This window comes from Geotrypetes seraphini, chromosome 3, assembly GCF_902459505.1.
Source record: "Geotrypetes seraphini chromosome 3, aGeoSer1.1, whole genome shotgun sequence".
Taxonomy (NCBI): Eukaryota; Metazoa; Chordata; class Amphibia; order Gymnophiona; family Dermophiidae; genus Geotrypetes; species Geotrypetes seraphini.
Window position 1 is genome coordinate 190,141,183 of NC_047086.1, and position 14,046 is coordinate 190,155,228.

Below are 14,046 nucleotides of genomic sequence, written 5' to 3' on the forward strand. Positions count from 1 at the left end.
CACCGAAGTGGTTTTCAGGCCAGAGCGCGACAAATGGAATAAGTAGTCCAGAACCGAGGGTACCGGGGCCGATACCGGGTCCAGGAGGAAAGAAGAGCACCAGGTGGAAAACCTGGTCCATTTCTGCGAATAGCAAAGCCTCGTCGAGATCTTGCGGGAGGCTTCCAGCACTTCCCTCACTGATTGAGACAGGTCCGGAGGGGTCAGGGAACAAGAAACCAAGCTGTCAGGTGCAATGACTGCAGATTGGGATGTAACATGGATCCTTGATTCTGAGATAGCAGAGAAGGACCGACAGGCAGAAGAAGGGGTTCCCTGGCGCTGAGTTGGAGCAGTAGGGAGAACCAGTTCTGACGCGGCCACCGAGGAGCTATGAGAATCATCGTGGCCGTGGACGATCTGAGGTGTACCAACGTTCGCATGATCAGAGGGAAAGGAGGGAATGCATAGAGGAACTTCCCGTCCCAATCGAGAAGGAAGGCATCCGCCTCCAGACGATCCCGCGAGTACATCCGAGAACAATATAGTGGTAGTTTGTGTGCCTCCGGAGAGGCGAACAGATCTACCTGTGGCGTTCCCCAGCGAGCGAAGACCTCGTGCAGAACTGCTGAGTGTAGAGTCCACTCGTGGGGTTGCAGGAGTCGACTGAGTTTGTCCGCCAGACAATTCAGTTCCCCCTGGATGTAGACCGCCCGGAGGAAGATGTTCCGGGAGGCCGCCCACTCCCAGAGGCGAAGGGCCTCGGAGCAGAGGGGCCACGACCCCGTTCCCCCCTGTTTGTTCACATAGTACATTGCTACTTGGTTGTCCGTGCGGACGAGGACCACCTGGTCCTGTACTACGTGAACGAAGGCTCGAAGTGCTAGGAAGATGGCCCGAAGCTCTAGCACGTTGATGTGACAGCGACGGTCCTCCGCCGACCACAGGCCCTGTGTGCGAAGACCGTCGAGGTGGGCTCCCCACGCGTAGTCCGAGGAGTCCGTGGTCAGAACCTTGCGAAATGGGGGAGTGCGAAACATTAGTCCCGTGGACAGATTTGAAGAGTCTGTCCACCAACTTAGCGATTTCCGCAAAAGCGGAGTCACCGAAATGAGGCGCGACTCCGGATCGCACTCCTGGCGCCATTGTGATGCGAGTGTATACTGAGGGATCCTCAGATGCAGCCTCGCAAATGGCGTGACGTGTACCGTCGAGGCCATATGGCCGAGCAGCATCATCATGCGCTTGGCCGACACCCTTGGTAGTTGAGAGACCTGGCGGCTCATCCGTACCAAGACTTCCAACCGTTGGGTCGGAAGGTAGGAGCGCAGGCGCACCGTGTCCAGCACCGCACCTATGAATTGAAGAGACTGAGCCGGCCTCAACTGAGACTTTGGAAAGTTTATCTCGAATCCGAGGGTTTGCAGGAAGGCAATAGACTGTCGGGTCGCTGAGATAACCTCCTCCCTGGTCGGGGCTTTGATGAGCCAGTCGTCCAGGTAAGGGAACACGTGGAGCCCGCGAGACCTCAGGGCTGCCGCCACTACTACCATGCACTTCGTGAATACTCGTGGGGACGCGGCCAGGCCGAAGGGCAGGACTCTGTACTGGAGGTGTAGGTCTCCCACCTGGAATCGTAAGAATTTTCGGCAGGTGGGGTGCACCGGGACATGGGTATATGCTTCCTTCAAGTCGAGGGAGCACATCCAGTCCCCTTCCTCCAAGAGAGGATACAAGACCGGGAGAGATAGCATTCGAAATTTCTCCCTGGCCAGGCATTTGTTGAGCTTCCTGAGGTCGAGTATGGGGCGCATGTCCCCGGTCTTTTTTGGGACCAAAAAGTAACGGGAGTAAAATCCCGTCCCCCACTGGTCCTTGGGGACCGGCTCGACCGCCCGAAGCTTCAGGAGAGCTTTGGCTTCGGTCAGAAGGGTCGGTAGTTGCGACCGGTTGCACCAGGCTAAACTTGGGGGACTGTCCGGTGGTGAGGACACAAAATTGAGCGAGTAGCCTTCGGAGACGATCCGGAGCACCCAAGCGTCTGAGGTAATCGCGGTCCATGCCTTCCGGAAGGACCGAAGACGCCCCCCGATAGGAAGGGGTTCTGGTGAAGGTGCGGAGGGGAACCCGCCCCGTCCGCTCAGCCCGTCAAAAGGAAGGCGCGGGCTTAGAAGGGCCCTGCGCCGGGGCTTGGGTTTGTCCCCCTCTGCCTCGTTGAGACGAACGTCTCGGAGGCGGTCTTGAGAAGGACGGGGTCGACTTCTGGGGGTACCGGCGCGGCGGAGGCCGGAAAGGTTTCTGTGGCGGGGGCCTAGGTTTGGGGCGGACCAGGGATGCTAAAGAGCGTTCCTGTTCCGACAACCGTTTGGTCGCCGCCTCCAAAGACTCGTCAAATAACTCGGACCCCACACAGGGCAGGTCTGCAAGACGTTCCTGCAGGTTTGGGTCCATGTCGAGGGTGCGAAGCCAGGCCAAGCGGCGCATGGCCACTGCGAGGGCCGACACCCTCGAAACCAGCTCAAAGGTGTCGTACACTGAATGGAAAAGGTACAACCGCAATTGAGACAGGTTGGACATAAACTTATCGAATCCTGCTCTTTTGGAGTCCGGTAACGAGTTCCGATATTGAGGAAGGTCCTTCACCATCCCACGCAAGTAGGAGGAAAAGGTGAAGGAGTAATTTAGAACTCTGGTGGCCATCAGAGTGTTTGAATAGAGGCGACGGCCAAACTTGTCCAGGGTCCGCCCCTCCCTGCCGGGTGGAACCGCCGCAGAAACCCGTGAGGGCTGTGATTTTTTAAGGGCAGATTCCACCAGGAGGGACTGGTGGGAGAGCTGCGCCTTATCAAACCCTTTCGGGGGAATCGTCCTATACTTTGATTCCATTTTTGACGGGACAGACGTGCCTGTAAGAGGGCTCGACAAGTTCTTCAGCCAGGTCTGCAGGAGGACACTGTTGAGAGGGAGTCTAGGTACCTCTCTAGGGGGAGTGGGAAGGTCCTGTTCCTCTAGAAATTCCTTGGAATATTTGGAACCTACCATCAGGTCAATCCCCAGGGCTTGGGCCATGTCCTGGACAAAAGATGAGAAGGAGGACGGCCTAGCCTGGGGGGACGGGGTTCTCGACCGTCCCACCGAGGAGCGGGGGGAGGCCTCATGGGAATACTGAGGATTCCTAACCGATCCTGAATCCCAGGATCCTCTCTCCACGGCCCTCGAGGGGGAGGGTGAAATCATCCTCCTAGGGGAGTCCCTGGGGGAGGATCCCGGGGTCCGTGGGGTCCTCTCCCGTTTCCTCGGCGAGGCGGCGCGGGAAGACTTTCCCCGAGGTGAGCGGAGGAGCCTCGGATTATCGAGGCGCAACTCCGACACCTGCAGCGCCTCGCCCCCGAACGACGAGGAACGATCGCGCCGAGGCGAGCCCCGGGGTCGCTTAGGCTTCCTCGATCGGCGCCTCGTCCGAGGTCGCCTCGAGGGCGAGGCGTCCGGGGAAGATCCCGAAGCCGAGGAGGAAAGTCGGCGCACTCTGCGGAACTTTTCTTTTGGGCGGACACTGCGCTCAGGAGGCTCCCCCGAGGTCGAGGTCCGGGGCGGGGCCGAGACCGAGGTGGACGGGGCCGCAATACCCGAGACCGAGGTCGCCGAGGCCGGGGCTCCCGAGGTCGAGGGAGCCGAGACCGGGGCCTCCGAGGCCGAGGGCGCCCCGGCCGAGGTCGACGTCGCCGGGCCCGCAGCACGCTGCAGCACTTCCAGGGCTCCCGACAGCTCCGATGAGATCAAGGCTCGAAGGAGATCCTGGAAGGCCGGAATCCCCACGAAGGTGGGGAGTTCCGAGTCCGGGGCACACTCCCTGGAGGGCGACCTCGGTCTCGAGTATTCCCTCGGGGTGTGCGGAGTCGAGGTCCGATGCGGGGCCGGGGTCGACCCACCCGCTTTGGCCTGACTCGAGGATGGCTTCTTTGCTGAAGGGGATGGAACAGAGGACTTACCCGAAGCTGGCTTCGATGACGACGGCTTCGAAGATGAGGGCCGAGGCGACGCCGAGGCCCCCGAGGACGCCGAGGCCGAGGTCAAGGCCGGGGCCGAAGCCGGGGCCGACGTCGAGGCCTTGGGCGGCGCGTCGACGGCGAACAATTCCGCCATTCTGGCCTTACGGCGACGGAGGGCCCTGTTCTGGAAGGTAGCACAGCGATCACACGAGGCTGTTGGATGTTCGGGCCCAAGACAGACAATGCACCACCGGTGAGGGTCGGTGATGGAGAGTAGTCTCTCACACCGGCTGCATTTCTTGAATCCCGTAACAGGACGGGACATCGACGAGAAAAAGAAGAAGGCCGGGAACGACCGACGTTCCCCGGCTCAGGCTTCCGGGAGCCCCCGGAGCCCAACGAAAAACAATTATTATTTTTTTTTTTTTTTTTTTTGTAAGACGGACGAAAAATAAAGCAGCACCGCGATTAATCCGATCAATAAACAAACTAAACGCGGCAGCTAGAAGGCAAAAACACTGGAGCTCAGATCCACAGGGCTTTCTTGCTCCGCGGAAAAATTTGAACTGAGGACCACGAGGTGGGATGCGCCCTCTAGTGGGCAGAAGGCACGCACATGCGTGGTGCAGTGTGCAAACTTGAAACTTCTAGCAAGTTTGCTTGAAAAGCTGTCCGCGCCGGGGCTCCGTAGATGACGTCACCCACATGTGAGAATATCATGCCTGCTTGTCCTGGGATAAACAGTTATCCACTGAATATTCGGATTGCCAGCTTCCCGGTGACCAGCTACATTACATGACGTAGCCAGTCACTGCCGATATTCAGTGGCTGGCCAGCCAACGCAAGTGGAAATTCAATGCCGGTGCGCGGAGATGGCCCCAGCAATGAATTTCTGGAATGGCCACAGCCTGTGGGAAGTAGACAGACTGCAGCCCGTGGGCTGAATATCAGGGCCTCGATGTTTTATGCTGTTTGTACAATACGATGCAACATCTAAATAGGCAGCCAAGGGGGAAAGTGCAGTTGAGACATATAGATGGACATAAACCGCCCAATATTCAGTGTTATTTGGCCAGTAAGGAACGGTTTCCTGGCTGACCAAATAGTACAGAGCTAGCTATCCGCTGATATTCAGCCACTGTTGAAAACAGGATACTGAGCTTGATTGATGGACCTTTGGTCTGTCTCAGTGTGGCAATTCTTTATGTTCTTATTCAGTGACTAGCTGGCTAAGTTCAGCAGCCAAAGACAGACCTACTTCTTAGGCAAATCTATCTTTGGCTGCTGGATATAGACTTAGCTAGCTATGTCACAAATGGCCATAAAACCCCCCAAAGCTCAATGCCCATCACCGGATAAGGAGCCAGCATTGAATTTCCGGTTTTGCCGCTGAACACAGGAGATATTTAGACTTCGGGAAACAGTTGACTATCAGCCTAAACGGGTACAACAAAATCATGGGGATAAACAGATTGGAAGAGTAGCTTAGTAGGCAAGAGACTTCTAACTGGTTTAAAATAACACCCAGCTGGCTATCTGGTAATATTCGGCTTCATTTACCCGGATAGTGCCCTCTCTAACTGGTCAAACAAACCAGCTATTTTGTGGGTGGCTGTGACAGGGTGGAGTACCTGTCACTGGCCAGCGAAGGGAGCCCAGGCAGTGGAGCTCATTGAGCCTGAGAGGAGCGCTAATTTGCATAAGAGCTGCAAATGCTGCTGGGAGCTGTCCACTCACCTTGAGTGGATTGTGGTGCTGAAAAGAACAGCTCCCAGCAGAGACAGCTCAGAAAGAAAGAATCTCCTTTGGAAGCTGGGCGACCCTGGGGAGGAGGTATGCTGTTCTCTGACTTAACTCACAGTAAGCCCTGAAAGGCCTCAGCTGACCGGCATGACAAGGAGCCCGGTGCAGTGGAGGGATAGAGCGGCCGGGCTGAACAGTCCTGACAGGGGGACTGGTGCAGCAGAGAATGGAAGTCCGGTGGTGGGAGGGTCCGTGGGGATCTACACACTAGAAGAGAGATCTGAGAGAGAGAGATCTGGACCTGCCATGAAGTCTGGTGGTGGGAGGGTCTGTGGGGTCCTACACACTGAGAGAGAGATCTGGACCTGCTGTGAAGTCTGGTGATGGGAGGGTTCGTAGGTACCTATACACTTTTCCCCTTTTCACAAAGCTACAGGAAGGATTGGTCAACCTACAACTAACAGACTACCTAGACAAATTTATCACCCTCTGTGAACACCAATCAGGCTTCAGGAAAGGATACAGCACAGAAACTTTCATAGCTTCCATACTAAACCACCTCTATGATCTTTTCAGCAAAGGCAAAAGCGCATTGATTCTGCAACTTGACCTTAGCAGTGCGTTCGACCTAGTAGACCACGAAATCATGTTACTGTGCCTTGATGCAATAGGAATCTCGGGAAAGGTAATGAAATGGTTCCAAGAATTCCTAACAAACAGATCCTACCGAGTAACCAGCAATGGAAATTACTCCAACCCATGGAAAAACCCATCAGGGGTGCCCCAAGGCTCCCCTCTATCACCCACATTATTCAACATCTACCTCGCATCCTTAGGTCACCTACTACAAAAATTAAACTTAAAACACTATATATGCGCAGATGATATATCCATCCTAATCCCCTTAAATGACATCACAAATGAAACTATAGATAACCTCTCACACACAATGATAGAAATCGAAAAATGGACCATCAGCTTCAAACTAAAACTAAACACAGAGAAAACAAGTCTTTTTGGCAAGCCCCAATGACAAAATAAATGAAAACATCGTTAAAAATAAACGGCCATGAATATCCAATCTCCAAAACCATAAAAATACTGGGTATCACTCTAGATCACAGGTGTCAAAGTCGGTCCTCGAGGGCCGGAATCCATTCGGGTTTTCAGGATTTCCCCAATGAATATGCATGAGATCTATGTGCATGCACTGCTTTCAATGCATATTCATTGGGGAAATCCTGAAAACCCGACTGGATTACGGCCCTCGAGGAGGGACTTTGACACCCCTGCTCTAGATACTCACTTAACCATGGCTGACCACACAAACCTACTGGTGAAGAAATGCTTTTATACGCTGTGGAAGCTAAGGACTATTAAAAAATACTTTGACACAACATCCTTTAGATTACTGGTGCAGTCACTGATCCTATCTACCCTAGATTACTGCAACATCACCTACCTGGGTATCCCCCCCAAAAAACCAGTACAAAAAACTAGAAAAAGCCTGGTCCCTGTTCAAGGGCACGGTACACGAAGCGCAGAACCTGTACGTCCCCAGGTTTAGGAAAGGGTGCAAGAAGAATCGAACAAAATACCCGGTGTGGATAACAAATGCAGTAAGAAAGGCAATAAGTGACAAGAAAGCATCGTTCAGAAAATGGAAAAAGGACCAAACCAAAGACAAACAAGATGAACACAAAAGGCACCAAAAGAAATGTCACCGAGTGGTAAGGAAAGCAAAAAGAGAATATGAGGAGAGACTAGCAGAGAAAGCAGGAAACTTCAAACCATTCTTCAAGTATGTGAAGGGGAGACAACCGGCCAGAGAGGAAGTGGGACCATTGGATGATGGAGACAGGAAGGGAATGGTAAAGGAAGAAACAGAGATAGCTGAAAGGTTAAACAAGTTCTTCTCGTCAGTCTTCACGAGAGAGGATACATCCAATATTCCAGAACCCGAGGAGATCTTACATGGAGACCAGGATGGGAAACTGGTCAAACTAGAAGTAAGCCGGGAGGAAGTCCTCCGTCAGATAGACAGACTAAAGAGCGACAAATCACCAGGTCCGGACGGCATCCACCCAAGGGTACTAAAAGAGCTGAGAAACGAAATAGCAGAAACTTTTCGCAAAATATGTAACCTTTCCTTAGAAACAGGGGAGATCCCAGAGGACTGGAAAATAGCAAATGTCACGCCCATCTTCAAGAAAGGATCAAGGGGAGACCCGGGAAACTACAGGCCGGTGAGTTTGACCTCGGTTCCGGGAAAGATGATGGAAGCACTGATTAAGGACACCATCTGCGACCACATAGAAAACAATGGGCAGCTGAAGGCAAGCCAGCACGGCTTCTGCAAGGGAAGGTCATGCCTCACGAACTTGCTGTACTTCTTTGAGGGAATAAACAGACAGATGGATAGAGGGGAATCCATTGACATCATTTACCTTGACTTCTAAAAAGCCTTCGACAAGGTACCCCACGAACGGCTGCTTAAGAAGCTGTGGAACCACGGGGTGCAAGGGGATATCCACCAATGGATCAAACACTGGCTGGCAGGCAGGAAACAAAGGGTTGGAGTAAAGGGCCATTACTCAGAATGGCAATGGGTCACAAGTGGAGTCCCACAGGGGTCGGTGCTGGGACCGCTCCTGTTCAATATATTTATTAATGACTTGGAGACAGGGACGAACTGGGAGGTCATTAAATTTGCGGACAACGCCAAACTCTACAGCAGGGTTAGAACCAAGGAAGACTGTGAAAACCTGCAAAGGGACTTAACGAGATTGGAAGACTGGGCAAGAAAATGGCAAATGAGTTTTAACACTGAGAAATGCAAAGTCATTCATGTAGGGAAAAAGAACCCGATGTTCAACTATAAAATGGGGGGATCGTTGCTGGGGGTGAGCAAACTTGAAAGAGACCTGGGGGTGATGGTGGACACAACATTAAAAGCATCAGCACAGTGTGCGACAGCCTCAAAGAAAGCGAACAGAATGTTGGGTATCATCAAAAAGGGTATCACGACCAGGACGAAGGAAGTAATTTTGCCGCTGTATCGGGCGATGGTGTGCCCACATCTGGAGTACTGTGTCCAGTACTGGTCGCCGTACCTCACAAAGGACATGGCGGTACTTGAGGGAGTCCAGAGAAGAGCGACAAAACTAATAAAGGGTATGGAAAACTTCTCATATGCTGACAGATTGGAAATGCTGGGGCTATTCTCCCTGGAAAAGCGGAGACTTAAAGGAGACATGATAGAAACCTTCAAAATCATGAAGGGCATAGAGAAGGTAGATAGGGACAAATTCTTCAGGCTGTGGGGAGCCACAAGTACAAGGGGGCACTCGGAGAAATTGAAAAAGGACAGGTTTAGAACAAATGCTAGGAAGTTCTTTTTCACTCAGAGGGTGGTGGACACATGGAACGCGCTCCCGGAGGATGTGATAGGCCAGAGCACGCTACAGGGGTTCAAGGAGGGTCTAGATAGGTTCCTAAAAGAAAAGGGGATTGAGGGGTACAGATAGAAGTAGAGGTAGGTTATAGCATTAGACAGAAACCACTTCACAGGTCATGGACCTGATGGGCCGCCGCGGGAGCGGACCGCTGGGTGCGATGGACCTCTGGTCTGACCCAGTGGAGGCAACTTCTTATGTTCTTATGAGTGCAAAACACTGCAGTTCGCTTGATCTTCGGACTGTGAAAAAAAGACCACATTAGCCTCTATTACAAAAGATTGCACTGGCTACCAGTGGAGGCGCAAATATTGTTCAAATTTGCATGTATCTGTTTCAAACAAGTCTGGGGTCTAGCACCTTCATACCTGCAAATACACTTAACTCTACACAACCCCACACGTACAACCAGAAACAAAAACATCTTTGCATACCCAAAGATCACAGGCTGCAAATACAAATCCTTCCTAGACAGAACCTTCATGTTCCAAGCAAACAGACAGCAATCCTGGTTAGGAAACCACATAAATAAAACCAGACAGACCTAAAACATATTCCGAAAATCAATTAAAACCGCTCTATTTGACAAATTCCTTGCCTAATCAGATGACCTCTCTCAGGTATTTTTCCCCTTATAACTCCAATGTATTATGTAACATCTTTCTTCTCTCATGTTTCTCCAATTTATTATGTAACATCCTTCTTCTTGCATTTTGTAATTTGCTAATTGTCCAGCCTTCTTTCTATGTGAACCGCCTAGAAGTCACTTTGACTATGGCGGTATAGAAAAATAAAGTTGTTCCAGGTGGTGGTGGGGACCCAAGAGGCCAGGGAATGAGAGACTGGCGGTGGCCCCACAAGAGGCAGCTGGAAGAGCTGGCAGAGTCCAAGGCTGAGGGGTTCAGATGGCTGATCGGCAGTGGGACCAGCAGGGTCAGTGGCGACCAATGAAGAGACCGGTGATGGCACTGAAAGATGTTCAAAGACTCCCCAGGAAGCAGCTTGAGAAACCCTGGGAGCATTGGCCAAGATCTAAGGAGCGTCCAGCGGAGGGACCAGCTAGGATGAGCGGTGGAGTGACCGAAAAATGGCACCGGAAACTGCCGAAGATAGAGAGGGCCAATGGAGGGCCGGAGGAAGGACTTGAGATGACCTAGGGGAGACTGATTCCAGGGAGGACCCGAGAGAACAACGGAGTCCAGGGAGGACCCAAGGAATGACCAGGAGGAGTTGGGAAGACCTGGTCATGGATTTTAACAGAATGTATGCTGTATGTGTGTGTAACCCTGTTGTGTTATGTTTCAACAGAGACCTGGAGAAGACCAGAAGATACCTGGGGGATATTTGATGGGTTTAATCACTCAGCCTGGTTACATGATGACAGTGGCTTAGAGGCAGAATCAGCACTTAACTGGTTAAGTGCCAATATTTAACCTTATGTTCTAGTGATGTCCGTAATGTTATAGTTAGTCTACAAGTTTTGTGGGTTTTTATTTTTTACCTCCTACCTTCTCTTTTATTGTAAACTGCTTAGAGTTTAACTTTGGTTTCATATTGTCGGTATATCAAATACATTGAACTTGAACTTAACTGGACAAACAGGATCAATAAATAGTTCTTCTATCTCTGTTCAGTTTATCAGTATCTGGTTAAGTGCCCGCTGTCTATATATACCTGGATATTTAATGCCAGTAGATTCCCCGCTAGAAAACCCTTCTTTCCCAGCCTGACAGCTCTTTTTGTCCTTTAGATCTGTTCTTCCCATTTCTGGTGCATCTCTCCTTTTTCCTCTCATACTGTTACATCTGTTTCACAAGTGGTGAAAGCATGCAGAGCATGGCTCATGAAATTCTTTCTGCATATATCTGTGTTTGTGTGTGTAATTCTGTTGTGTCTTGTCTATATGTGTTGTGTCGGGGGGGGGGGGGGGGGAGTCGGGACCTGAGATTGGTGGAGCACTTTGAAAAGGAATTTGTTATATGGGGGACAATTGGGGGGGGGTAATTTATGAGGTGGGGCACTTACGAAAAAGTAGAGAATAGGATGAAACAGTTGAAAAGGAAGAATTCCCTAACTGCTGTATTTCACTGTATGTAAGTTTCTATGTTATAGAAGCTGAACACCTTTTCCCACAGAAACATGCTAGGCCGTTTTTGGTCAAAGAGGAGTTAATGGCTCTGAACTTCTTGGTCCAGTTTGGCATATTTTCAACTCATTGTGTCTTTTTATTGGTTTTTGCCATGTGACAAGTTTCACCCCATTCCATAAAATCTTTGAAAAGCTATTTTACTCCCTGGATAGACAGATATTCTCAACCACTATTGTATAATTTTTTTGCAATCTCCATTGGGTTGCGAAGACAAAGGCAAAAAAAAAGAAAATTTTTAAAAGGGGAAAACCGCCTCACAAATTTCTTACCTGCTCCCCTGAGAAGTTATACAGAGACTTTAGATCTGTTCCATTCAATATAGTAACCTGGGGAAATATAACATGATAGAATATTTTGATGTAAGCAGAACACTCGCACAATACACCTATGTAAGGTCTACGCAATGTAACAGCCCTACAAAAATTCCTCACCATTGGCTAGTTTCACTTTAAAGGTTGCAGCTACTAAAGAGTCCATGAGCTACACAGGAATTTAAATTCTGTCTATACCCCATTATTGAAGTTTAAAGTAGATTACAATAGTAAATAACTCTAATAATAAACATCAAACAATAGAATAAATCAATAAAATCCATACATAAATAAAAACATAGTAATCTAAGAAAGAAATCATACCCCTTGATAGTTAAACATAACAGTCAGCATGCTAGATGCAATGTTTAAATCTGTATCTGGATATTGGCTCTGAAAACACGTGCTGCCAGTTACCTGGGTACCACCAATTTTCAGTACCGGTACCCAAACACTTATCCAGATAAGTTAGGACAGGTACCTGAGACATATCTGGCCACTATTTGAAACAGGATCCTGAGCTTGATGGACCTTTGGTCTGACTCACTTTGGCAATTCTTATGTTTTTAAGCATTTGGTTAAAAGCAGACACTAGTTATATTTCTCACACTGAAGGGATCCTAAAGCAGACATCCATATTTGAATGGAAAGTTCTAGTAGGTACATACTACTAAATTGGTTGAGTTAAATACAGGGGTGAAATACCATTCACAATCTAGAAAATAAGAGCTAGAAATCTTGAGCTCAATTCTCATAGTAAGAGGTAACCAAAGTAGGGCAATCAAGAGGGATGGCTCTCTCTCCCACCTTATTCAGTGTTATGCATCATCTGTAACTGCTTAAGCAGCTTCTTTGTAACCCCCCGACAAGGATGGCATTACAGTTGTCAGATTTGTATGTTACATTTGGCCACAATATACAACTTCCATCTCAGAAGAAGCAGTGGAGAGATTTCTTTTCAAGACCTACAGAAAGCGTTAAATACTAACTTCTCACCTAAAAGCTGAAATTTTGACTGTAGCCAGATGGGCACTGCCAAAGAGGTGAGGGAAGTGATAATATTGGAGCTAGATTTTTCTAGAGCTATTGGTAATGCTCCTGGCTGACTGGTCAGTGACAAGACAAGACATAGGAACTTCCATTTCACACAACCTCCTCCGAATTCAGACAGACAATTTTAGTAGATATTTAAGAAGTAAATAAAAATGTCATTTCCCACAACATACTATAGGCATGGTTTGGGTATGCATGGTAAGAAGAGGGGTGCAGTGCTTGCCAAATGTTGCAAGTGCTAATGCTGAACTGGTCCCTCTCCACTCTCTGCTAATATGGAGAAATTAGGTCTTACCTGCTAATTTCCTTTCCTTTAGTCCCTCCAAACCGGTCCATACTAATGGGTTGTGAACTATCTATCTTTTGCTCTTCCCTCCAACTTAAGCATGCAAACTACACCTATCACTCATTTCAAGTCTCTGAACTCCCACCACCAAAGCAAATCAGGTCTTGCTGATGGCTGAGAGCAGAAAGGGAGCCTCCTTCAAAGCTTAGCCCTTACAAGAGAGACTATCCCCTACCTCATCAGTTGTCCTCTGCATCTGCTACCTCCCTCTGTCTCTTCCCAACCAATTCTAGGTCCCCCAAGCTACAGAATGCAGTGTTACCAGATCAGTTATTGGAAAGAAACTCTAATTCTAAAAGGATCTTACATAGCCATAGGTCATGTTTCCCTTAGGAACACCAGCCACAAAATCTGTAGAGAGAAATAAAACAAAAACACAGCATAAGTTTCTATCAGTGAAAGGTGTGGGCCCTCCTAGGGTTGTCACAGCTCCGAGGGAGATGGCAGTCATATTTTGAAGAGATTCATATGTCAGAGGAACTTATGAGGTTGGCTTTAAAATGTCAGAGGAGATGCCACCCAATTGCAGAACTCAGAGGCTGTCACTAGACAGGATTACCATATGACTCGAGAAAAAGGAGTACAGATTGAGACATCTGGGTATTATTTCCATTGCTTTCAATGGAAGTAAAACTCAGATGTCTCAATTCGTCTTCCTTTTTCTGAAGCCAAATGACAACCCTATCACTAGATCTCCCACGTCCAATGGCCAATAACCCATTAGAGCACATGGTGTTGGAAGAATCAACTTTAGTACTTTATGGGCTGCTCTTTCATTAAGAACTGTGGCTTTGCTGATCTGAAAAGGCCTGGGGTAAATCCAGATGCAAAATCCTATTAGTAACTTGGCAGGCAGGTATACCAACCCCAGCCACCATGCAGTAACAGAGCATGTCGAATAAGGGCATTCAGGCTAAATAAAAGAGACAACATTGATAAAAAAGTGATTTTTACCTTCAGTTGAATCCCCACTGAACTCGCCCACAGCAATGGAATAACCTACAAAAATACAAGGAAGCGA

At 49.3% G+C, this 14,046-nt stretch overlaps 1 protein-coding gene across 1 annotated transcript in view; it reads right to left on the bottom strand.

Annotated features, from left to right (window-relative positions):
• Positions 1-14,046, bottom strand: part of ITGA5 (integrin subunit alpha 5) — a 239,741-nt gene that overhangs the window by 54,601 nt on the left and 171,094 nt on the right. The window contains exons 8-10 of the mRNA XM_033937236.1: positions 13,980-14,024; positions 13,333-13,376; positions 11,585-11,641 (exon numbers count right to left, since the gene is read on the bottom strand). Coding sequence (XP_033793127.1) covers positions 11,585-11,641; positions 13,333-13,376; positions 13,980-14,024 — 146 coding nt within the window. The remainder of the gene's footprint in view (positions 1-11,584; positions 11,642-13,332; positions 13,377-13,979; positions 14,025-14,046) is intronic.